This window comes from Psammomys obesus, unplaced genomic scaffold, assembly GCF_907164565.1.
Source record: "Psammomys obesus unplaced genomic scaffold, mPsaObe1.curated_primary_1811, whole genome shotgun sequence".
NCBI classification, from domain to species: domain Eukaryota; kingdom Metazoa; phylum Chordata; class Mammalia; order Rodentia; family Muridae; genus Psammomys; species Psammomys obesus.
Window position 1 is genome coordinate 3247560 of NW_026587032.1, and position 23211 is coordinate 3270770.

At 49.5% G+C, this 23211-nt stretch overlaps 2 protein-coding genes across 4 annotated transcripts in view; both read right to left on the reverse strand.

The window, feature by feature from the left end:
• The window catches only part of Tnip1 (TNFAIP3 interacting protein 1), a 48349-nt gene extending 43962 nt beyond the window's left edge, over positions 1–4387 (reverse strand). The window contains exon 1 of the mRNA XM_055602734.1: positions 4305–4387. The gene's annotated coding sequence lies outside the window, so the exon portion shown is untranslated. The remainder of the gene's footprint in view (positions 1–4304) is intronic.
• Positions 4388–21418: 17031 nt separating this feature from the next.
• Positions 21419–23211, reverse strand: part of Anxa6 (annexin A6) — a 50831-nt gene continuing 49038 nt past the window's right edge. For all 3 annotated transcript variants that reach the window (XM_055602776.1, XM_055602775.1, XM_055602774.1), the window contains one exon: positions 21419–21835. In XM_055602776.1, the coding sequence (XP_055458751.1) occupies positions 21776–21835 (60 nt within the window). In that variant the 3' untranslated portion in view covers positions 21419–21775. The remainder of the gene's footprint in view (positions 21836–23211) is intronic.

Here is a 23211-nt window from a genome sequence, read left to right on the forward strand (position 1 = left end):
TGAGAAATGACAGTGAAGTCAGATGTGTGTCACACAAATGGATAGATTTCACTGCTAAACTGAGCAATGGAGTCTTCTTTGGTTTCATCTCTAGGCTTGGGACAGGGAGCTGGCAGGAGGCAGGTGCCCCTAGCCCGGCATCCTCCATCATCCCGTAGCCTGGAAGGGAGTTTCCAAGTTGGGAGATGGGTGACTCATGCAGGTGGCAACCTCTTGCTCCTCTGGAGTGTCAACAAGCACCCTCAAAAAGCCCCACCTGGGAGGAGAACCACACTGCCTGTGTTTTGTTTTGCTTTGTGTTGAAGGAGACAGTTTCCCATCCTTTCTGCCACCCCTCCTCCACCGCCTCTACCAGAGAGGCTCCAAAGTCGTCAAGTGCACAGTTAGGAAAAAAAAAACAAAAAAACAACAAAACATACCTTGAAAAGACTATGCACCATCACGTGACAGAAGGAGGAAGTGGAGGCTGTGGCATAAAAGCATTGAAAGATAACACAAAGGGGCTGGGGGAAGGACTAGGGAGCCGGAACCTCTGCGGCACGAGCCTGAGGACCTGGTGTGAATATGTAGCATTCATGTAAAAAGCCAAGGTGTGGCTTTCTATATGTCTAAACCCTATTGCTGTTGAGGGAAGAGGACAGGCAGGAGGATGGCTGTGGCTTAACTGACTGGCCAACTCCAGGTTCAGCAAGAGACCTTGCCTCGAGGGAACAAGGCAGATCTCGATAAAGTAGGGTACACGATGTCCTCTTTTGGTCTCCATGCATGTGCGTAACCTCCCACACATATGAGCATACATCAACAACAAGACACACACAGAGAGAGAACATGCAGTTTTACACGATTCATCTCCCATCTAGTCTGTGAAGAATCGAACCCCCAGTCCTGCTCAAAATAAGCGATGAAAAATTTGCAATCAAAATATGAAGAGGAGGGAAGAGAGATGACCATGCTTCGAGGCTGAAGCCGCATGGAGGGCCACACCAAGACTACGACGTGTGGCAGGTATGACCCTGAGCTTTAGGCTAATACTGATACCAGTGCCATCCACACCCCCATCCACACCCCAATTGATGGGAAGCACACCTGTTTGCCTCTGTGTGTGTGTGTGTGTGTGTGTGTGTGTGTGTGTGTACGCATATTTGTGTATGGTTAAGTGTGTGCATGCATGTGTATTTGTGCCCCAGTATGCACGTGTATGGGGGGGGCACACAGGTGTGTGGAGGCCAGAGGTCAATCTGGTTTTATTCTTAAGCAGCCCTCCACTTTGTACTTTGAGATAAGATCCCTTACCTGTGGCTCATCAATTAGATTAGGCTGGGTGCCTAGCAGGCCTTGGGGATCCATTCATCTCCCTCAGTGCTGGGATTACACGTGTGGGTCATTACACTCAGCTTTTTTTCTACATGGGCTCTAGGGATCGAATTCAAGTCCTCCACATTACTGACTGAGCTGTCCCCTTATTCTCCCCTTCTGCACTTTCTCGAGACATGGTCTTATGTAGCCCAGGTCGGCCTCACAATCATGATGATGGAAGACATTAAATTTCTAGTTTCTGTGACTCCCTTTCCTGAGTCCTGGGATGCACCTCCACATCTCCTTTTTACTCTCCTGGGGACCCCGTAACTTTGTGTGTGGTAAACAAGTACTCTGCCTATTGAGCTAAGGTTCAATCCCAGGCTGGAAACAGAAGTTTGAATCAAAGTATGAGCCTTGTTCTCTTACACTGGGAGACTTGGAGCCTTTTGGGGTGGGGGTGTGAAACTGAGGGACTGGGGTTGGCGTAGTTAAACAGTCCTGGATCCTTAGCCTGAGTGGACCTCGGAATACAAAACCCTTCTGTGGAGTCTAGGTACTTTCTGCTCTTGGGTGTGTGCTTATCAAAAAGAGAGATTTGGGTGATAGTTAACTGAGATAAGGAACGTCGAACATGTGACACTGACTGAAACGGGACTCAAGGGTGCCGGCGGTGATTGCCGAGAAGTGATGGGGATGAGGCTAGAGTCCCGGCCTACCATACTCGAGAGCCTGGATTCCATCCCTATACCTCAGAGAACTGAATGGGATTACACATTTGTAATCCCCACACTCAAGAGGAGGAGCCTAGAGAAATCAGAAACTCAAGGTCATCCTCAACTCCATGGGGAATCTGGGGCTAGCCTGGGATACAAGAGACCCAGCCAGAAACAGAGAAAGAAGAAAAGAAAAGAAAAGAAAGGAAAAGATGGCATGTCATCTGGAAATGGTGACTGCTCAAATCTCCAGCTTTATGGAGGCAGAGATAGGAGGACCAAGAGTGTAAGGCCAGCCTGGGCTATCGCTATGAGACTCTGCTCAAAAACAGTGAGAACAAGACAAATATCCCTCCCCCATCAAATCATACACAACTGAAAAAAATGTCACTAAATGAACTGAGTCTGCAGTCCCAGCACCGTTCAGCCTAATTCTATCTACCTTCACAGGCCATGAAGGCCACAGTTTTGTGTGTGTGTGTGTGTGTGTGTGTGTGTGTATGTGTGTTCATTCAGAACCTTTAACACTTCTTTATTTATTACAAGTGTCTGTGTGTGTCTCCAAGCACATGCGATAGCAAATGTGTGGAGGTCAGAGGACTGTTTGTACAAGTCCTTTCTATCCTACTACATGAGTCCCAGGGACTAAACTCAGGCTGTCTGACTTAGCAGAAAGTGCCCCGGCCCACTGAGCCATCTTTCCAGCCCTCATTCATCGCCTCAAGGGGAACGAAACATTCACAACTTGCCCTGTTCCCAGGATACAGGAATTAAGGGGTGGGTTCAGAGGTCTGGGCTTTGATTCTAGCCCTGACACTCATGGTCTGCACCCTAGTTTTCTAAGCAAGGCTGTAAAGGCAACAGCAGTGCCAGTTTGTGGCAGACACAGAGAGAAATTGCCCCAGTGATACAGAGCATGGTAATTATGGTCTGGGGCACCAGGGGGTGTGGATCTTCCTTTCCTGAAGGGGATCTCAGGCCTACAGCTGGGGATCATTTTGCCTGGAACTCACTGAAAACTGTCTGAGGAGTTGGCCTCTAGCCATGGCCGCTGGCTTTTTCTCCAGCCTCGAGCTCTTCTTTTTCTCCTTCCCAGCTCTTTCCCCTGTGTCTCTAACCTGCCTGCTATTCTCTGGTTTCTAGGACACCACTAGAGGAGAAAAAAAAGGACAGCGACACCAGGGAAATTCCCAGCTCGTCACATACTGGCCCTGCCAGGCCCCTCCCACAGTCTCTAGGAGTCCTGGGTCTTTCCTTCTCCAGCTTCTCTCCCTCTGGCCCTCCTACTCCAGGTCAGAGTATGAGGCTGGCTCTAGACTGGGATCCCAGCTTGCTCCTTGTCATCTTTCTGGAAGTGGGGAGAGATCAGCCCCTAGGGGAAGCAGACCCATAGGACCAGAACATTTCCCAATCCTGGGAAGCCCTACCAGGCCCGGAAAGCAGTTCTCCTCTCAATCTACCCCCACCTTCTCACATCTAGGAGCTCTCCACATTCTGCAGCCCAGAGGCCACTGTCAAATGTCAGACCCCGCCTCTGCCCCTTGCTCCCTTTTGCCAGGGGCTTCCCTGGGCTGGCCCTCTGAGCAGCTTTGGAAAAACTAGACTGTTTGTGATCAAAGAAGGCAGCACTGCTCTCAGCCAGCCTTTGGCTCAGAAACAGGAAAGGGGTCCCTCTATTCCAGTGTCCAGGAGGGCCTCCCAGGGAGCAAGATGGGCTCTGCCTGCCCTCCTTATTTGGGTTTAGACTTTCAAATTGCCCAGCTCATCATCCCACACCATGCACCTCGAAATTCACATTCACGAAGACACAGACACCCAGACTATCCACAAACATAAACACTCCCATGGACCAATATGTACTGGCTCCTGTGAACTCGACACAGATGGCAAGCCTGTCCTCACACACAGAAAATACGTGAGAGAAGAAAAAAGGAGTCTTCCTCCCCACCTCAGAGGAAGGAATAGTACAGAAATACGCCTCTCTTTTTCTTCCATTTGGAAAAGTTACAGACATTTGGAGAGTAGATTGGTTGAGGAAATAGACAAGTATAAGAACCAGAGATAGAGATCAGAGGAGGCAAAGGAGGCTAAGCAAAGAGCAGAGGCACAGAATTCAAGGCCCTAGGTGAGCCCACCAAGCTAGGCTGGACAGCAAAGGACCTCAGCTGGCAGAGAAGGGGAGGCCAGGCAGTTACTGACACACAGCTGGGAAGGTCTGGTGGCCTCTGCATCACCATGTGATGAGTTCTGTCACCTAGGCTGTCACACCTACCCCCAGCCCAGGTCACTCACCTGAGGAGGAAGCACGAGGAAATCCGGGGATGTGTGCAGTGAGTTCGGCCATGCGTCCCTGTGTCCCTGTGTCCCTGTGAAGGCTGCTGGGCTTTCTGAGCTTCTGCAGGAAGGAGGGCTGGGCGGAGCTGACTCTGAGGCAGGAGGGGAATTCCCCCATGATGGAGAAGCCAGCCATCAGGCAGCCCCACAAGGCCCAGCTGAGGCCCCATCCTGCCCTCTGGCAGGGCAGAAAGCCCTTTGCCAGCCTCCACCTGTTGCTCTCCAGGCTGCCTGTCACTTGCTATAAATTCCAGGAATAGGAGGGGGCTCTCAAGAAGAGCCTGGTGGGTCCTGAGCTGGGCTGGGATTAAGGCAAAAGCAGGTATAAGAGCATAGGCCATCTGGCTTGCCCTGCTGGAATCTCCTGGAGATCTGTGTTTCCTCCTTTGTCCAAAGTGGGGGATTCCAGTGCTCATAGCCTTGAGGAAATCTCCAGATATGTGAGTGGGAACTCATATCCTGCAGCCTTGTTCCTGCTTCATCTGTTCCCATGTAGGACTCCATGGATCCGCTTCAGAAAAGAAAAGGATTCTCTTTCCTTCCTAAATACTAGGTCTCATTTGGATGTCAAATCACACCTGGAGACCCATGACTCCTCCTGAACTGGCCAGCTGTAGCCTGAGCAAGACACTTCCTCCCCAGTCCTGAGTGATGTTCAGTGTCTATTATCAGCTTCACTGGATTCAGAAGTCCCTAGGAGATACATCTCTGCGTTGGCCTGGGAGGCCCTTTCCAGAGCAGTTTTTCTAGAGAGGGTAAACCCACCTTGAACATGGACAGCATTGTCCCATGGGCTGGGGTTCGAGATGGAACAAGAAGGTGACATGGGAGAAAATAGTTCAAACACTATTTTCCATTTTCTCTGCTTCCTGGTCCACTAGACGTGAACAAGTGGCTAAAGGCAACTGCCGCCACTGCCTGGAGCCACCCCCACACCACCAGACCTTCCCTACCATATCGACTGTGTCCCCTCAAACTGGGAGCCAATGTAAACTCCTCCTCAAGGAGCTGCCTGTCACAGCAACGAGTAAAGTGACTAAACACACCCACTTGTGACCTACGCCCACCTCACCCGCCCTCACACCCACTGAAAAGTGGGGAAAAGAGCCCTGCTCTGTCTGATTTCTGCTACTGTACCAGAAGCCAAAAGCCGCTTCGCAGACAACCCTTGTAAACCACCGATTACATACACAAAGTCTCCGCCTTCAAAGTGCCTGAGAGAGTGGGTAGGAGGAGGCCATCCGGGTGAGAGACTTTGTTGAGTATTCCTAGTTCAGGGCTATCCTGTCCATCTGAGTGACCGCTCTGCACACGTGGTGGATCAAATGTGAATTAATTAAACTTGAATGAAAAGCAGTGGCTTAGGAGCTGAGGAGGTGGCTCGGTGGGTAAAGGGCTCAATGCACAAGCATGATGCTCTGATTCTGAGCCCCAGAGCTCAAAGTCTGGTGTGGTACACACGCAGTCCAGTGCTGGGGAGGCAGAGACAGGAGGATTCCTGGGACTTGCTGGTCAGCCAGTCTAGCTAAACTGGTGAGCCTAAGGCCAGAGAGGGAACCTGCCTCAAAAAGCAAGATGGATGGCATCTGAGGAACAACACCTGAGGTTAACTGCTGGCCTCCACACACCTGTGTACACGAATTGCACATGTTCTGCACGCACAGGCGCGCGCGCGTGCACACACACACACACACACACACACAGTAACTCAATTCCTTGGTAGCATTAGGCACATTTCACCCTGATGTATATATAGCCAGGATGAAAGCTGCTCCTACATGTGGCTTATGGTTTTGGGTGTGTATTACCCTGCCCTGCCCTGCTCTGCACATAGCTTTTGAAGAGTGGTCAGTGCCATGAGGAAGAGGGTGTGGTGCAGACAAGAGTACTAGACCAGGAGTCAGGAAACCCCCAACTTAATTCACTCAGAAGTCATTTCTCCTGTCTAGTCTTCGGTTCCTGGCTACCACACGAGACTGCAAGGCTGTCCATCACCTCCCTCATTACAGAGGGTGCTGTTGGGGAGTACGAGCTCTACAGGCTGTGGCGTATGATCAGATAGTTACAACAAAAGCCGGAAAAAAATGTGTTTTGGCAGGGAGCTGTAGGTGCCAGAACAAATGTCCAGTTGAGATTTGGGGGCCTGGGAAGTCTTCCTGCAAAAAGTGACTTCTCAGCTGAGACCTGAAAGTAGGTAAGCAAGAGCGCAAAGGGAATAGAATGTGCAAAGAAAAGAGTCTGTGCAAAATACTGGCAATTATTCACCTCAAGTGTGGCATGGAGTTTGAGGAAGGGGGAACTGAAGACATGGGTACAGAGGCTGTACACAGCCCACAGGAAAGCTGGGCACAGGGAGAGTGAGCTGGAACAGAGTTTGCTGAATTCACTCCTCAACTGCTTCTGTGAACTTGAGGTTGGGATTGCCCAGGGAAGGATGGAAGAGCCTCTTGGACCATTGCATCACTTTGCAGCAGGAAGTGGAGGCCAGACAGAGGAAGTGACTTCTCCATGAGTAAGTTGGGACCTTCCTGACTCCTAGTCCAGTGCTCCATCCTACACCATGCTCTCTTCCTGATAGCACTGTAGCCACTTGTCAGGAGTGAGCGGGGCCGGGGTGGGGGTGTGCACATTTGTAATTCCAATAAAGGCTGAGGCAGGTGTGAGTTTGAGGCCAGCTTGGCTACACAGTGAGATCCTGTCTCAAAAAATAAACAAGGGGCTGGAGAGAAGGGTCAGTGGTTAGAGCACCCACTGTTCTTACAGAAGACCAGAGTTCAGTTCCCAGCATCCATGTTGGGGAGAGCTCACAACCACTGTAACTCCATTCCTAGATGGATTCACGAACTCTGGCCTCCAAAGACAGGCATGAACACAAGTGCACTGGGGGAGGGGGGCGCGCGCACACACACACACACACACACACACACACACATACACACAAAATGAAGTCAAATCTTAAAAAAGTCAAGCGAACAGCAACAACCACAAGAAATCCCCTCAAAACAGCAACAAGAAGTCTCAAGTAGAAGTAGCTACCATATTGGGCTGCACAGATATTTTTTACATACTGAGCAGTTCTGCTAGACCAGTGAGCAAAGAGGGTGGTACATTTCCCTGGACGTAGAACTTTTCATCAACAGGGAGTGAAAACGTGTGTCCCTTGGCCCCAGTGCTCTTGTAATTGGGATAGTCTCTACAAACAAGGTTGCAATAATTGTGGGACCTCTATGAGTTCACGGAACCTGGCTTGCACCAGAGCCTGTCCAGCAAGTGGCAGGGCTCCGTGAAAGGACAGGGGCATCCAAGGAGCTGGACCAGCATGGGCCCTTGGCTTGTACTGTGCGGGAGATTGGTGTAGTGTCGCCATGCTGGCACACTGGTCAGCTTCCTCTGCCTCTGCCCACATTTCTTCCAGCCTGACATTCCCTGACCCTTTCAGGTTGTGGGATGGGCACCAAGGGAGAAGAAGTGCTTGGGCTGAGGACCAGTGTTTTGAGCCCTGGCTTTGACACGTGGCCCCAGTCAAATCCCTTGCCCTCTTGGTCCTCAGCTTTTCCTTCTATGATATGTGGGAATCAGGCTAAATACCTGAGGACGGGCATTCCATTCAGACACCTGAGGAAGTGTGAAAATCTAGAAGAAGAAAAAGCAAGATGGCCACAGGGTCAGGAGACACTACTACTGGTGTCTCCTCCCTGCCCCACCTCAGTGGAGTCTCATGTAGCCCAGGCTGACCCCAAACGCCCTCACTACAGCCCATTTCTAGCGCGAGGTGCCTGGAAAGATCATTACTGAATCACAAATCACCAATAGCCTTAGGCTCCTGTCTTTCCCAGCTGGCTCGGCACTCCTAGGTTTGAAAAGTCCTGGCAGTCCAGTTACAGGACTCTGGCCACATATCAGGAAAGGAGGGACTCTGGGAACCGAAGGAGTGCATGAGGTAATGTTTTGTGTCCTGAGCACACAGGATAGGTGATTTACAGAGGGGGCAATGCGGCACACAGGAAAGCTTCCCTGTAAGAACTTCTTTATACTTCCTTGAAGAACTCCGACGGTGAGGAATTCAGGGGGCAGAGAAACGTGACCAGGAATATAAAAACCACTGTTTGGCACCACATTGTCATGCAAGCCAGCTTCTCTTACCTCCCCCCTCCCCCTGCCCCCGCTTTTATTTTTTTTCTGGCTGGCTCCAGACTTGGACTTTGCAAGTTAAAAACAAAGACTTTGTTTCAAAGTTCAAAACAAAACAAAACAAAAACCCCTGCATCACTTCCACTACCCTGAGGATTCTTAATGTGAAGTGAGGAGCCTTGCTTCTCAAACAGCAGTAAGAACCCTAGAAGACCAGTACTAATATTTTACAAATGAGGAAACTGAGGCTTCTAGAGGGTCAAGTCGCCCACGAATAAGAGGCACAGCTGGGGTTCAAACTCCAGTATCCATTCATCCATGGGTTCTGCATCTGTGGAGTCAAACAAATTCAAATGGAAAACACGCAGGAAAAAAAAAATCTTCTTCTCTCTGATACACACATGCAGAATCTGTGCGTCATCGCTCCCACCACAGTACTGCGTGACAACCTTTTTTACATAACCGTGACATTGTCTTAGGTATCATGAGTCATCAGGGTAGTTTGCTCTCCAGGATGTGTGTAGTAGATTATGAGCAAACACTGTGCTTTCCTGGATTTTAACAGCTGAAGCGATCCCCTGTGGACACGAAGGTCCGCCTCTAAAGACGCCCTTCCTCACTCGGAGGTAGGACATGCTAGGAAAGACAGGTGAGGGCCTGGAAAAGTACTCCCCAGTTAAGAGCACTTGCTGCTCTTACTGAAGGACCCACATTCAGTTCCCTGCACTCATTCATCTCACAACCCCTGTGACTCCAGCTCCCACACCCTCTCATGGCCTCCCCAGGCACCTGCACTCAAGGGCACCTACCACATAGACACACATGGATACACATAAATAACAACAAAAATACTCAGGCACGGTGGCACTTGCCTTTAATCTCAGTACTCAGGAGGTGGAAGCAGACAGATCTGTGAGTTCAAGGTCAGCCTGGTCTACCTAGTGAGCTCCAGCCCAGCCAGGTCTGCATAGCGAGGCCTTGCCTCAAAACAAACAACCAAGAAAGCAAACAGACAGACAGGCAGGTTTACATTTAATAAATCCAGTTTGGATATAATAGTCAACTCTCACAGGCTCATTGGGTATCCAGTGGCACTATTGAGAAGGTCCTGGAAATCTGGGGAGGTGGAGCCTAGTTGGAGGAAGAAGATTGATATTGGGTGTGACTTTGGAGGTCACACCTGGCCATCCTGGGGTGCCCTCACTCCCCTCCCCAGGGCCTGCTTCCAGTCTGCTACCAGATGAACAGCCTTCTCCAAACGCTTTTTCCTCCATGACGTTCTGCCTCACCACAGGCCCAGAACTATCAGAGCCAAAGGCTGTGAACTAAAATCTCTGAAATCACCTCCCAACTAAATCCTTCCTCCTTTAAGTTGTTCATGTCAGGCATGTGAAAAAACAACCCAGAAAGTTAATGCCAAAGACGTGTATTTGTTGCTATAACCTTACGTGTAGCTCCTAATCCTTTCGGAACTGATGTGCAGGAAGAATTCAGGAAAGTTTAGACAGGTAGGCTATCACAGCTCCATGGGTGGTCATGGTGAAGCTCAGGAAGCCGGAATGCTGGTGGGAATGCAGTGAAGGCCAGGCTCGAGAGTTCCAGATGGGACTGAGGTCTCTACTGTGAACTAGATTAGAGGCCATTCACGTAACATCCGAAAAACAACTTGTCTATACATTATCCATGTAAGCCCTGAGACTTTGAATGAGGCTGAGCGTGAAAGGTGATGTGTAAACTCATGAATCTGGTAGAGTTCAGTATTCAGGCTATTGCGCAGTTATAGTTAGCTGCTTTCAGCCGAGTTTATGGTGAGAATTAGAGAAGAAAGTCTTTTAAAACTTGTAGTTTAGTCAGAAATGCTTGTGTAAAGTTGGGGCTAAAAAAGCTGTTGTTTCTGAAGAGATCAACACGATTAAAAGGAGCTAGACATGCTGGGCGGCAGGGCATGCCTTTAATCCCAGGACTTGGGAGGCAGAGGCAGGCAAATCAAATCTCTAAGTTCGATGCCAGCCTGTTCTACAGAATGAGTTCCAGGACAGCCAGGGCTACAAACAAACAAACAAAACAAAACAAAGAAAATAAACAAAGAAAAACAAGAAAACAAAAGCAAACAAAGAAAGAAACAAAGTTAGACATTCTGTACTATGATACTTCAAAAGAAGCCTTGAGAGTATCTTAGCTGTTGCCTCGACTCCCCTCATTCCAGTGTGTAAAAGAGCACACTTATTGATTTTCTTTTCTTTTCTTTTTTCTTTTTTCTTTTTTCTTTTTTTTTTTTGCCTTCAAAAGAGAGCACCATCAGGCACCTAGCTAACACAGGACAGCATTGGAAATGCCTGCTCTTTGTTATTGTATATTGGAAGTATGCGACGTTCTTTTTTATTCTCTAGGGGCTCAGAGCTAAGAGTTTGCCTGTGTCTCTGAATAGACTTTGCATTTGAACTTTCAGGTAACACTGAGATTACTAAGACTTCAGGGACTCTTGGAGACAAACTGAATTCAGTTTGTGTTATGAGGTGAGGTGAAGATTGGTTTTGGGGGACCAGCTGTGGACTATTACAGTTTAAATATCTTATGTCCCCATAGGCTCACGTTTCAAGTGTCAGTTCTGTTGAAAGCTCCTGAAAGACATAGCTGCTCCTGCTGCTAGGACTGAGCCTGGCATTAGGCAGGTTTCTGGGCCCTTCCAGGAACCCACAGAATCAGGCTTTGCTAGGGTAAAGGCCTAGAGGTAGAATTTTAAATATGGCCCCAGAGGTCACTTGGGGATTAGTGGAGTTTGAGAGGCCCAAGCTCTCTGGGATGAGTTTTCAAACCTCAAAGTGAGACTTTTCTGTTTGTACATAGGTAGTCAACTTGACACAAACTGGAGCCTTAGGAGACCTCTTGGGGGAAGAGACCCTCAGTTGGGGATTTGCCTTCATTGAAATGGGCTGTGGACATGTCTGTGGGGGCATTTTCTTGACTGATGATTGATGTGGGAAGGCTCAGCTCACTGTGGGTGGTGCCACCCTTGGGCAGGTGGTCCTGGGTGGTATGTGAAAGCAAATTGGCAAACCATGAAGAGCAAGCCTGTAAGCAGTATTTTTCCATGTTCTTTGCTTTAGTTTCTGTCTCTAGGTTCCTGCCTGGACTTCTCTCAATGAAGGACTGTTGTAGGATATTTGCTCCCATTGTGAACTGTAAAAACGTGTTTCTAGTGTGGTATGGCTCAGTCTTTGATCTTGGAGCTTTCTGTTTACAGTAAATAAGTACTTGTGGTGTAGCTCAGCCCTAGCACACACCTTTAATCCAAGAGCTTTCTGTAAACAGGATTAAATAAAATTAACTCCAGGCAGAGCGGAAAACACCAGCTGACCAGGATTAAATAGTAAGAAGGGACATTGAGTTGAAGGCTATTTAAGACAGCATGGAGAAGGAGAAAGGGCTTTTTCTTTCCAAGCTCTCAGCTGAGTAGGAAAGTCAGCTGGGTGAGCTAGCCCACTTGTTCTTTCTGGGGTGTGAGCTGAGTAGGAAGCTCAGCTGGATGCTTTCTCTCCCTCTCTGAGCTAGCAGGTTTTCACTGCAGCTTCTGGCTCCTGAGTCTTTATTGGTAAAATCGAATGATTGGGATTTTCTTTCTTAATAACAACAGTGGACTGTGACCAATCATGGTATGTAAGCCAAATAAACCCTTTCCTCTCTGAGTTGCTTCTTGTCAGTGTTTTATCACGACAATCAAGTACCAAATTAAGCCAAGCAGCCATGGAGAACAAGAGCGTGTTTTTGATTGGTAAAGTCACCCAAGCATCAGATTCATAGCTCTGAAAAGTCCTGCAGCAGCTGGCAACCACCTGTTTATTTTTTTTTACTTATATATGAGACAGGGTCTCACTGTGTAGCTCTGGATGTCCTGGAACTCACAGACATCCACCTGCCCCTGCTTCCTTTGTGCTGGAATTAAAAGTGTGCACCACCATGCCCAGCTAACATCCCTATCTAAGCTGGGATCACAGTATGTAGATGTAATAGAATCACACACTGATACTCACTGGTCCCGTGCCCACCTGGGGTGAGTGCATCCAGCACTCAGTGAGGAGGGGAGTATGTCCAGTTCTAAGTCCCAAGTATACTCAATAGTGGTGGAGAACAAACTGCCCCACAGGGGACCTGTTACCTTGTTGGGTTGGCTCTCATTTACATGAAGCACAGGTCTGTCTCCTGAGAGAAGATCCCGAGCAGCCCAGGCTGGCCCCAAGAACTTACCATGTAGTGGGAGCTGATCTTGAACTTATGGTCCGATCCTCTTGCCTCCAAGTGTTGGGATTACAGGCATGCACTGCCAAATTTTATTTTATTTTTTTTTTATTTTTCCACATCCAGTTTTATGCAGTGCTGGGGATAAGACCCAGGGCCTCACTCATGTGAGGCAAACATTATACCTACTGAGGTATATCTCTGGCCCTAATGAGGATGGAAATGACTTGATTCAATAGGCGCCTTAGAAAGAGACATGGACATGACGACAGGTGTGTCTTGAGAAGGAAGATTGGCTAAGGGCAGAGTCACCTCTTGAATCCACAGCATATTCCTCCCTACACTGTGGGCACACATTGAGTAACCTGGCTGTCCTGGGGGAGATGCAAGCAAAAACTTTCCAGATTCTAAGCAGGCAGACAGACACCAAATCCAAGTTGAGTCTACACACACTGGTGCACCTGCTACATGCCAGAACCACAGTTGTGTCTGACTCACCCTGTGACCCAACCAGTCTCTGTCCCTCACCTCCCTCCTCCTCTAAAAAGACAGCTTTCCCTGTCTTTCTAGAGACCAGGAATAGTTGTTGTGCATACGTGGAAAATAATGAGGCTGAATTCATAAAGGAGATGACTGGCCAGGGGTGGGGAGGTGGGGAGAGGAGAGAGAGGTAGGGGTCTCAGCTTCAGTTTTCTTCCAGATTGTTGGGACCTGTGGTTTTGGCTGGAGTTAATCAGCAACTCTCCTTTGTTACCCTCTCTATCTTCTCTCTGTGTCTTCTCTGTCTCTGTCTCTGTCTCTGTCTCTCTCTCTGAGACATTCTCATGGAACCCTGGGCTGGTTTTGAATTCTCTGCATAGCCAAAGATGATCTTCAACTCCTGTTCCTCCTATCTTCACCTCTGTAGTGCTGGGATTGCAGATGTGTGTACAATCTGGTTTATGCAGTACTGGGATCCAACCAAAGGCTTTGTGAGTGCCAAGCAACTGAGCTACACTTGTTACAGAAACTGAGTTCTGTCTCCTATCAACTGAGATATACTCTCAGCTCTGGAAGCTCCCCTTTTAATGTTTTTGTCTTCTGAGACAGGGTTTCTCTGTGTATCATCCTTGGCTGTCCTGGAACTTGCTCTGTAGACCAGGCTGGCCTCAAACTCACAGAGATTTGCCTGTCTCTGCATCCCAAGTGTTGGGATTAGAGGCATGTGCCACCACTGACCAGCTCTCCCCTTTTAATTGTTCATTCTGATGTAGAAGTCCCAGGGAATTGTGGTTGAAGCACCCTGATCTCCCATCTTAGTCCACTTTTTGTTAGCAGAGAGGTACCATCTCAGAGCTGGGTCAGAGCCTGAGAACATTGGATACTGGGATCTGAGAGAAGAGAGTTCATTGCTCTTTTCTTGGCCACAGAGCCTCACACATGATGGATATAAGATGAAAAACTAAAACTCAAAGTCACTTCAAGGAAATGGGGAATGTGTAATCCCGTCGAATTTGAAAACTGGGATACTGGGATGAGTTTTGCAAAATGGTGCTTTCCAAGGAAACAGGCACCAGGGAGTGTGTTGAAAGATGTTTTGTTAAAGGAGGTGGATCCAAGAACAGATGTTGCAAGGCTGTGCTGTCAAAGGAAGTGGCTTCTTAGCCCATTAGGTCTGAAACAAAGATTCAGAATGATCTTTACCAACTCTCACTGGGCAGAAGAGGAAACTGAGGCTCATAAACGGGAAGGTGAGGGAGTCCTCAGGGTGAGGGAGCTGTTGAGGACTTAGCCATGGCTCCTCTCTCCCTATTGTCCTTTAATTTGCTCCTCAAGTGTGTAGTACCCTGCTATCCTAGCCCCATGGCCTTGGGGCAGGTTCCAAGGTCAAAGACCCACACCTGCCAGATGACAGGAGCTGCAGCCTGCGGGTGGCTGGGGTACTTCAGAGAGGAAGAGGCAGTGCGATGATGTGGCCTAACCTCAGAAAGGAAGCCTGGTCACTGGGGAAATTCCCCAGTGAGGTTGTATGTCTATGTAAATAACCGGCTCCCATTAGCCTGGACTTATTCGGGATGGTGTGAGAGACAGAGGGAGTGTGTGTGTGTTGGGGGGAGAGGGACTCCTGGGAAAAATGGAGAGAATGTAGGGCCTGGATATCCCTGTAGGTCCAGCACCCTGCTAGTCTCCTCCAAGGCTTCATCTCATTGTCCTCGTAGCGCCTTCCCTGGGTCAAACACTGGGAGCCTGAGGCTCACTGAGCCTGTCCTTGCCTAAGAGAAAGTGTATCTAGCTCCAGGGAGGCCAGGTCTGGGCAAGGCGGCGGTGATGACAATGATCACGATGATAGATTTGCTGCCGCTGCTGACGAAGGTGTCAGAGATGAGGACTGAGTCTGAGAAGCCTTAGCAGTTTCATTTTGGGTTTTCATCTCACTCACTGGGGAATTTTATCTTGGGAACGGTGCAAAGGCATGAGGCAGGTAGTGGACCTTGACTCACCTTGGGCAAATCCCAGCATGTCGACATTTGATAGGCCCCTGTAGGGGCTTTTAAAGATTGGTACTGTTGACCCTTCCTGGAACACTTCTGGCAAGGTGTCTAGAATGGTAACATCTCTCTGGCCTCGGTAAATGTCTCTCACCTTGGGCCTTATGCCTCTTTGGGAAGGGAAAAACCTATCCAGGACTCCGTTGCTTTCTTAGATTTGGGCCCACACACCACCTGGCTCCCCAGGGGCTGGCCTGGTAGGACAGAGAGCAATCCCCAGCTGTGGATACCACATGGGACCTAAGTTCTCTGCAGAATTTGCACATGATCTGGCAGGTCCCCAGAACCAGGAGCTGTACCTGGTACACTGAGATTAGTCAGCAAGGAAAAGGTAGATGCGTGCGTGCGTGCATGTGTATGAGTGAAAAACAACTTTGGAAAGCTGGACCAGGTGTTTTACATGTGGCCAGGAATGATGTACTTCTGGTGTGCTTCTGGGCCTAATCAATTCGGTTATTCTTTACGTGGTCAACAATGCGCTTCTGAGCTTTTGAGCTTTCCCGTAGCCCACATGCCCAGGGACAGACCAAATACAGCATGCATCTGACCCTGGCTCTCTTTGGTCTGTCCCTGGTGGGCAAGGCTGGCAATGATCTGGCTTTTTATATGACCTGTGGGGGAATGGGACTGGGTGTATATGGGAAACCGGGATGTGGCATGTCCCTTTCCTTCTTTCCTGGTTTTATCAGGGCCTCCCAGGTCAAAGACCAGGGCTCTCCCTGCCAGGGTGCCAGGGAGGGGTTTTTACTGTAGCTGGCAGCATGGCTGACAGATGGTGATAGCTGAGAGGAAGGGGTGGGACCATCCACAGGAGGAAATGCACGTGCGGAGGCTTCTGAGAACAGCTGGGCCTGGAGGGAGGGGCCCACTGCCACATAGTTGGGACTTGTCCTTACACAGATTGTGGGATAGCTTCTACGGGAGCTCTAGCCTCAGAATCTGCCTTCAATAGCCCCCCTGCCCACCTCACTCCCACTCTGGTCCATCTCTGAGGATGAGGCACAGTGTGACGAAGTGGTTATGACCCTTTAATATAGTTCCTCATGTTGTGGTGACCCCCAATCATAAAATTATTTCCGCGGCTGCTTCACAACTGTGATTTTGCTACAGTTAGGAATCTGAATCGCAATGTAAATATTTTTGGAGACAAGAGGTTTGTCAAAGGGGTTGTGACCCACAGGTTGAGAACCACTGGTGTAGGGACTCAGTAGACATTGGGAGCTGTTTAAAGCTCCCTCTGAGCATTTTTTATTTTTTTGGCGAGACAGGGTTCCTCTGTTTTAGCCCTGGACACCAGGCTGGCCTCGAACTCACAGAGATCCGCCTGCCTCTGCCTTCTGAAAGGCTGGAATTAAAGGGGTTTGCCATCGCCGCTGCCTGGCTGCACGTCAGTTATTAACAGTGGATAGCTGACATCATGGAGTTGGTCTTCTGGCGTGGACAGCACCCTCAGAGATGTACATCAATTGGTTTCACAGCACCTTTGCGGCCCACTTCTGGGGGGGGGAGTGGGGGGACAAGGCATAGGGAGGTCAATGAATTCCCTACCGCTAATGGTTGCCTGGGACTGGAACCCATGCCTGCAGCCCAAGATGGAAGCTGTGGTGTAGCTAGAATTTCCCTCTAGCCTCCCTCCCACTGTGAAATGAGGAAGCTTTTTTTTTTTTTTTTTTCCTGGCAGTCCTGCTATGATGTGGTCTTCAGGCAAGCCATCCTACCAATAAGAATGTCACCTTGGTTGCCTTCTAGTGACAGGGGAGCCCTGAGAGAGAAGCAATGGCTGCCAGGGTGAAGCTCCAGCTTGCTGTGGCTTCGACTCTGGCTGAGCTGAGGCGAGAAAACGCCAGGGATTCCAAAGCAGCCAACAGTTACCTCACTGCTGCCTGTTAGCAGAAGTTCGAGCAGACAATTAGCTTTGCTCGGATCACGGATCACGGCAACCCCCTCCCAGGCCACCACTTCCTTCAGGTGTTTCCTCATAGTCCCAAAGACCAAGGCTCCTGAAAGACTTTTCTGAAGGGAAAAATGAAGAGTGCAGGGACTTAGGTATGTAGCCTACTTGGCAGAGTGCTTGCCTGGCAGCCACAAAGCCCTGGGGGCCAGCCCTAGCATGCCATAAACTATGTATGGTGGTACCTGGCTGGTCTTTCAGCACTTGGGAGGTAGAGGCAGAAGGATGGGAGGTTCAAGGTCATTCTTAGTTACATAGAAAGTTTGAGGTTAGCCTGTGCTCCATGAGACCCTGTTTTAAAAACAAGTGTGCTAGAAAGATGGCACTTGGTGACTCTTGCAGAGGACCTGGATTTGGCCCCTCTTATGGGGTAACTCCAGCTCCAGGGGGTCCAATGTCCTCTTCTGGTCTCTGTAGGTACCAGGCACATACGTAAGTAATGAGCATATATACATACAGGTACTCCCCCAACTAACACATAAAATAACGTAAACAACAAAAAGAGCAGTGAGGAGTTGGAGGGAAGATGACTCCAGCCTTAAAGCCCCCTCAGAGGGTGCTAGAAGGGACCCCAGACCAGGGAGGGACTGTGGCATTCCCCTTCTAACCGCTGCGATGGCCAAACACTTCCTGTCCATACAAGCGATGTTCTCCTCATCTGTCACCGAGGGAGGTGAGAACTTCTGAGGCCCCTTCTGCACCTAGAACCTACAGCCATCTTCCCATGTTGAGACAGGGGTGGTTTGAATTGCTGTCGCTCTCCTTTTAATTTAACCCCCATCCACTTTTGTGCCTTGAACTTGGGGCCACGAGAGTAGTCTCATGCAGAGATTCAGACTGAAGAGGCATTCACGGAAGCCCTATAAAGGATTAGAACCATCACCGTTCATAGCTCTAGCCCCTAGCACATGGTACACAGCAGGTATTGGAGAGTATATGTTCATGAATGAAAGAATGGCGACTTAATGAACTAGCCGCCTCAGATTCAGGCTGGCTGCCTTCTGTACAACATGAAGAAAATCCTAGCTTGTGGGGGCTGGTGGTCTGTGCCTGCAGTCTAGCACTCAGGAGCAGGAGGATCAGGCCATGTCTGTCTTCACAACAAGTGTGAGGCCAGCCTGGACTACATCATGAGATCCAGACAAGAAAGAAAGAAAGAAAGAAAGAAAGAAAGAAAGAAAGAAAGAAAGAAAGAAAGAAAGAGACAGAGAGAGATGGAGACACGAGACAGAGCGAGAGAGAGGAATAAAGGAAGGAAAGAAAAAGGGAAAGAAGAGAGGAAGAACGGAAGGAAAAGGAAAGAAGAGAGGGATGAAGGAAGAAAGGAAGGAAAAAAGAAAGGAAGGAAGAAAGAAAAGGTCTGGTTTGTTTTTCAGGCACATGGATCCTCCCCAAACCACATCAGCCTTAAAGACTTTCCTGGAATCTAAAAAAAATCCCAAATTTCAGGCCTTCTGAGACTGGAAGCAACCCCCCATTTCTGCCCCAACAACCTCACCCTAAATCCTTGAAATCCTTGTTCCTGTGAGCAATCCGTGAAGGGTGATTCACTCCAACTGAAGACAGAAGGGAGGACGAAGACAGAGGCATCAGAAATGTGCCTTCCTAAGCATAAGCACTGAGCTCAGCTGTCCTCATTCCTGGTTCCCACAGCTGAGTTGTATATGTGTGCGCGCGCGCACGATTAGCTCGTGGAGCCTCCTCTCTCTTAGCCCTCACATTCCCTTTGAAATATTTTATGAATGTATATGCAATTTTCAGAATTTTCTTTTTTCAAGTATGTGTTTGGGGTTGGTCAGAGGAGCATTGCAGGGTCCTGCTCTATTACTCATTCCCTTAAGGGCAGGGTCTCTTACTGAATCTGGAGCCCCAGCAATCATCCTGTCCCCACCCCACCTCCCCTGCCAGCTTGGGTTACAGGCATTCACAGCCATGAACAGTCTTAAAGTTTATTTTTATGTGTATGAGTGTTTTGCCTGTGTGTGTGTATGTACGTCTGTGGGCCACTTGCATGCTTGGCGCCTGAAGACAGAAGAGGGCATTGGAACTGCCGGAACTGAAACTACAGCTGGTTGTAAAGAGCAGCTGGTGTCCTTAGCCACTGAGCGATGAGCAATCTCTCCTACTCCCCCCCCCCCACAACGCACAGCTTTTTACCCATGTGCTGAAGATTTGGATTTAGGCCTTCATGCTCATGTGGCAAACACCGTTACCCATGGAATCATCTCTTCAGCGCCACTTTAAGATGGGAGTCTTGATATGTAGCCTAGGCTCACCTCAAACCTTCTATCCTCCTGCCCCAGCCTCCTAAGTGCTAGGATCATGGCTACCTATCCTGCCCAGTTTTATGTGTGTCTATTAGGGCATCATTCTTTTTTGATTTAGGTGTCTTTTGTGTGTGTGTGTGTGCGTGTGTCTGTGTTTTAAGACAGGGTTTCTCTGTGTAGCCTTGGCTGTCCTGGACTTTACAGACCAGGCTGGCCTCAAACTCACAGAAATCCACCTGCCTCTGCTACCTTGAGCACTGGGATTAAAGGCGTGTGTTACTATCACCAGCCTATAATCCAAGGCTGACGCACTTCTTAGAGGTCCAAGCTCAGTCATCATGGATTCACGTCTTAGCTCCTGCCACTGAGCCTGGCTCAGGGCAGATGGTGGCTTCAAGCCAAATAGATGCTCTGTGGAGCATTTCAGAGAATCTCACTAGTTTCCCACAAGGCTATGGGAAGAGAAATGGGGGTCCATGCTACAGACAAGGAAGCAGGGGTTCAAAGAGGCTACAGCTTACACCATTGATAAAAAAATCTTATTCCAAACCAGCACTCTCGGCTGACCCTGGACTCATGCCTGCTGGAAGAAGGAAGAGATCTGACAAAATTTTCTTAGTTTTATGCTCATCATGTCCAGCCCTTCACTATACAAATGGGGAAACTCAGGACCATTGAGGTCAGTGAATAATGGCTGCAAGATCAGCCGGTGAGGGAATGACAAGGCCAGAGCCAGAATCTCCCACCTATCTGCGCAGACAGCTTCTACCACCAACATCCTGAGTGCTGTAACCCGGATGGGCCAGCCAAAGGCATGGGGCTGAGCCCAGTAGACAGCCTCCGATCACAGTCCTTGGAAAACCTCAGATCCAAAAATCTCAGAGCAGAAGGTGGCTGTAGGAAGAAGGGCAGAAAAGCTATTGTGGAGCCTCATGCTCATCTCCACCCACCTCTCCAGATGACGCTGTACTGATGGCCCTGTGCCCTGGAGGAGATCAGAGAGGAGGTGCGGGATTGGTGGACCTGAGCCCCAGGGAGGCTGGGACTCCCCAGGCTTGAGGCAGGCTCCTACTCTGTATCTTCCCTGGAAGCAGGAGGAGGTGAAGACAGAGCTCACTCACAAACAGGGGGTTACACCAGGGAAATTTAGGCCAGTGGCAGTCAGAGGCCCTCACTAGAGATGACTGGATGCCGCTGCTTTTTCTTTTGCATGTGTTGGGGAGCAGTGCACATGTGTGGAGGCCTTGGGTGCCACTCCTCGGGAGCTACCCGACTTATTTTGAGGCAGGATCTCACTGAATCTGGGGCTCGTTTATTTAGCCTGGCTGGCCAGCTGGGCAGTGAGCCACACGGATCCAACCTCCTGCCTCTATCTTTCGAGCTCTGGGATAATAAATGCATAACAGTTTGCAAGAGATCCCTGCCTGGCCTGAAGTAGCTATGTTGACCAGCCTGGCCTTGAACTCACAGAGATCTGCCTGCCTTTCCCTCCTTCGGTGCTGGGATTAAAGGGGTGTGCCACCATCTCTGGCCTGTGTGTGTTCTGGAGATTGAATTCATGTCCTCTTGTTTGCCCAGAACTTGCTTAAGTGAACTACCTCCCTAGCCCTGTTTCTTTCCTTTTTAAAGGATGGATAAGATTCAAGGGGCTGAGCTACAGGCTCAGTCTAGAATGTCAGTGTCATAAAGGAAGCCAAGGTAGTTTGGTGTCTTGTTTTGTAGATAACAGAACTAAGGCTAGAGAAGGGAAGGGCAGGAAGGGCCCAAGGTATGAAGCCAAGGGTGTCATAGATACAAAATGATACCTGGACATGGAAATTCCCAGCCCAGTTCCTTATCAGACTGGGTGGTTACAGTGGGGAAGAACACCACTCTATCGAGTTAATCTCTCCTTTATCCCAGAATGCTCACCTGGCACTAGCCACCTCACCTGCCCTTCAAAGTAGACGAACACGCCACTCATTTTATAGACAGGGTCTTGGTATGTTTTGAGATATGATGAAGTTCAAATCAGGGCAGGGCTTATGTTGAGGAGTGAAAGCTAGGGAGGGGCTGAGGAGGGGGTGGAGGGCGAGCAGGGGTGAATTCGGTACATGGCTGTGGCTCCCCAGCCACTCAGCCAGGAGCAGGAGGGATAACAGAAGGTACCGCCTGGGACCCTCGATGGCTGGCGAGTGCCCCAGCTGGACGACAGTCCAACTCCACCCCTCACTTTTCCTTCCTCAGTCTCTGAAGCTGGAGGATGGCTTGGTCAGGTCACGGTGGCTGGTGCTCTTGGCCGCTGCTTGGCAGAGGGGACCTCCGAGGACAGCAGCCCTAGTCCTCTCCGCCACAGAGAGCCAGCAAAGCCTTCAGGAAGTCTCCAGAGGTGTCGCCCTGGCAGGGCAGGGAGAACGAGTGAGAAAAGAACAATTCTGGTCCAAATAAATACGTCAGCCTCCTAGTGGCCAGCAGCCTAGGCATGACGCTGAGCATTTCAGTCACCCACAGCTGCTGTACCAGGGCCAGAGAGACCTCTCCAGACACACCTGTGACACCCGGGGAACTGGTCCTTTAGGATACGACCCTGACGAACTGCAAAGCATCATTGCTTCCCTTCCTTTTGGGAGCGGTGCAGACCCCATCTGCCAACCCCAGTTCATGTCCAGCCAGTCCTGTAGCTTCCCAAAGAAGCACCTGAACCCTCCATTTTGCCCCAGGAAGCCAGGCACATTCCGTGGCCCTTGTTGTCCATGGTTATATGGCCATCATTTGAGAAAGAGCCACTGAACCAAGGCCCAGGGCAGCTGCAAAGTTGGTGAGTACTAGTCAGATATACCACAAGGGTCTGTCTGTAGTCAGGCAGGGAGCCAGATGCTCTCCAGTGGTACAAATCCCCGTTTAGAAGGGGCTTCTATTACTCTTTTTTTTTTTGTTTGTTTGTTTGTTTTGGAGACAAGGTCTCATGTAGCCCAGGATGGCCTCCAACTCATTGTGTAGTCACAAATGACTCTGATTTACCTCTACTTTTTTCCCCCCAGAACTGAGGACTGAACCCAGGGCCTTGCACTTGCCTACCACTAAACTAAATCCCCAAGCCCCACCTCTACTTCTGATACCTGGTTACTAGGAAAATTCTGAGCTGGGAATGTGGCTCAAGAGTCGTGTGCCTACTGAGGATGCATGGAGCCCCAGCTTCAGGTCAGAGCGCTACATCAAATAAACAGAAACGTTGGAAGAGAGGCTAGGGTGTGGCTCGGTTGGTACAGGACTTGCCTACCCAGCGTGAAGCCCTGGGTTTGATCCCTAGCACCGCACAAACCAGGTATGGTGGTGCACACCTGTAATCCCAGCAACTAGGAGGTGGAGGCAGGAGAATGGCAAGCTCAGTGTCAGCTACAAAGTGAACTTAAAGCCAGCCTGAAACACTTAATGAATCTCTCTCCATTTTGTTTTTTTTGTTTTTGTTTTTTGAGACAGGGTCTCTCTCTGTAGCCTTGGCTGTCCTGGACTCCCTTTGTAGAGTACAGGCTGGCCTCGGCTTCAGAGGTCCACCTGCCTCTGCCTCCCAGCATGCTGGGATTATAGGCATGCACCACCAAGCCTGGCTGTGACTCTGTCTCAAAATAAGATTTTTTTTTTTTTTTTTTTTTTTGAGATAGATTTCTCTGTGTAGCACTGGCTAGCCTGGAACTCACTCTGTAGACCAGGCTGGCCTCAAACTGTCTCTGCTTCCCAAGCACTGGGACTAACGGATTGTGCCATCACCACCC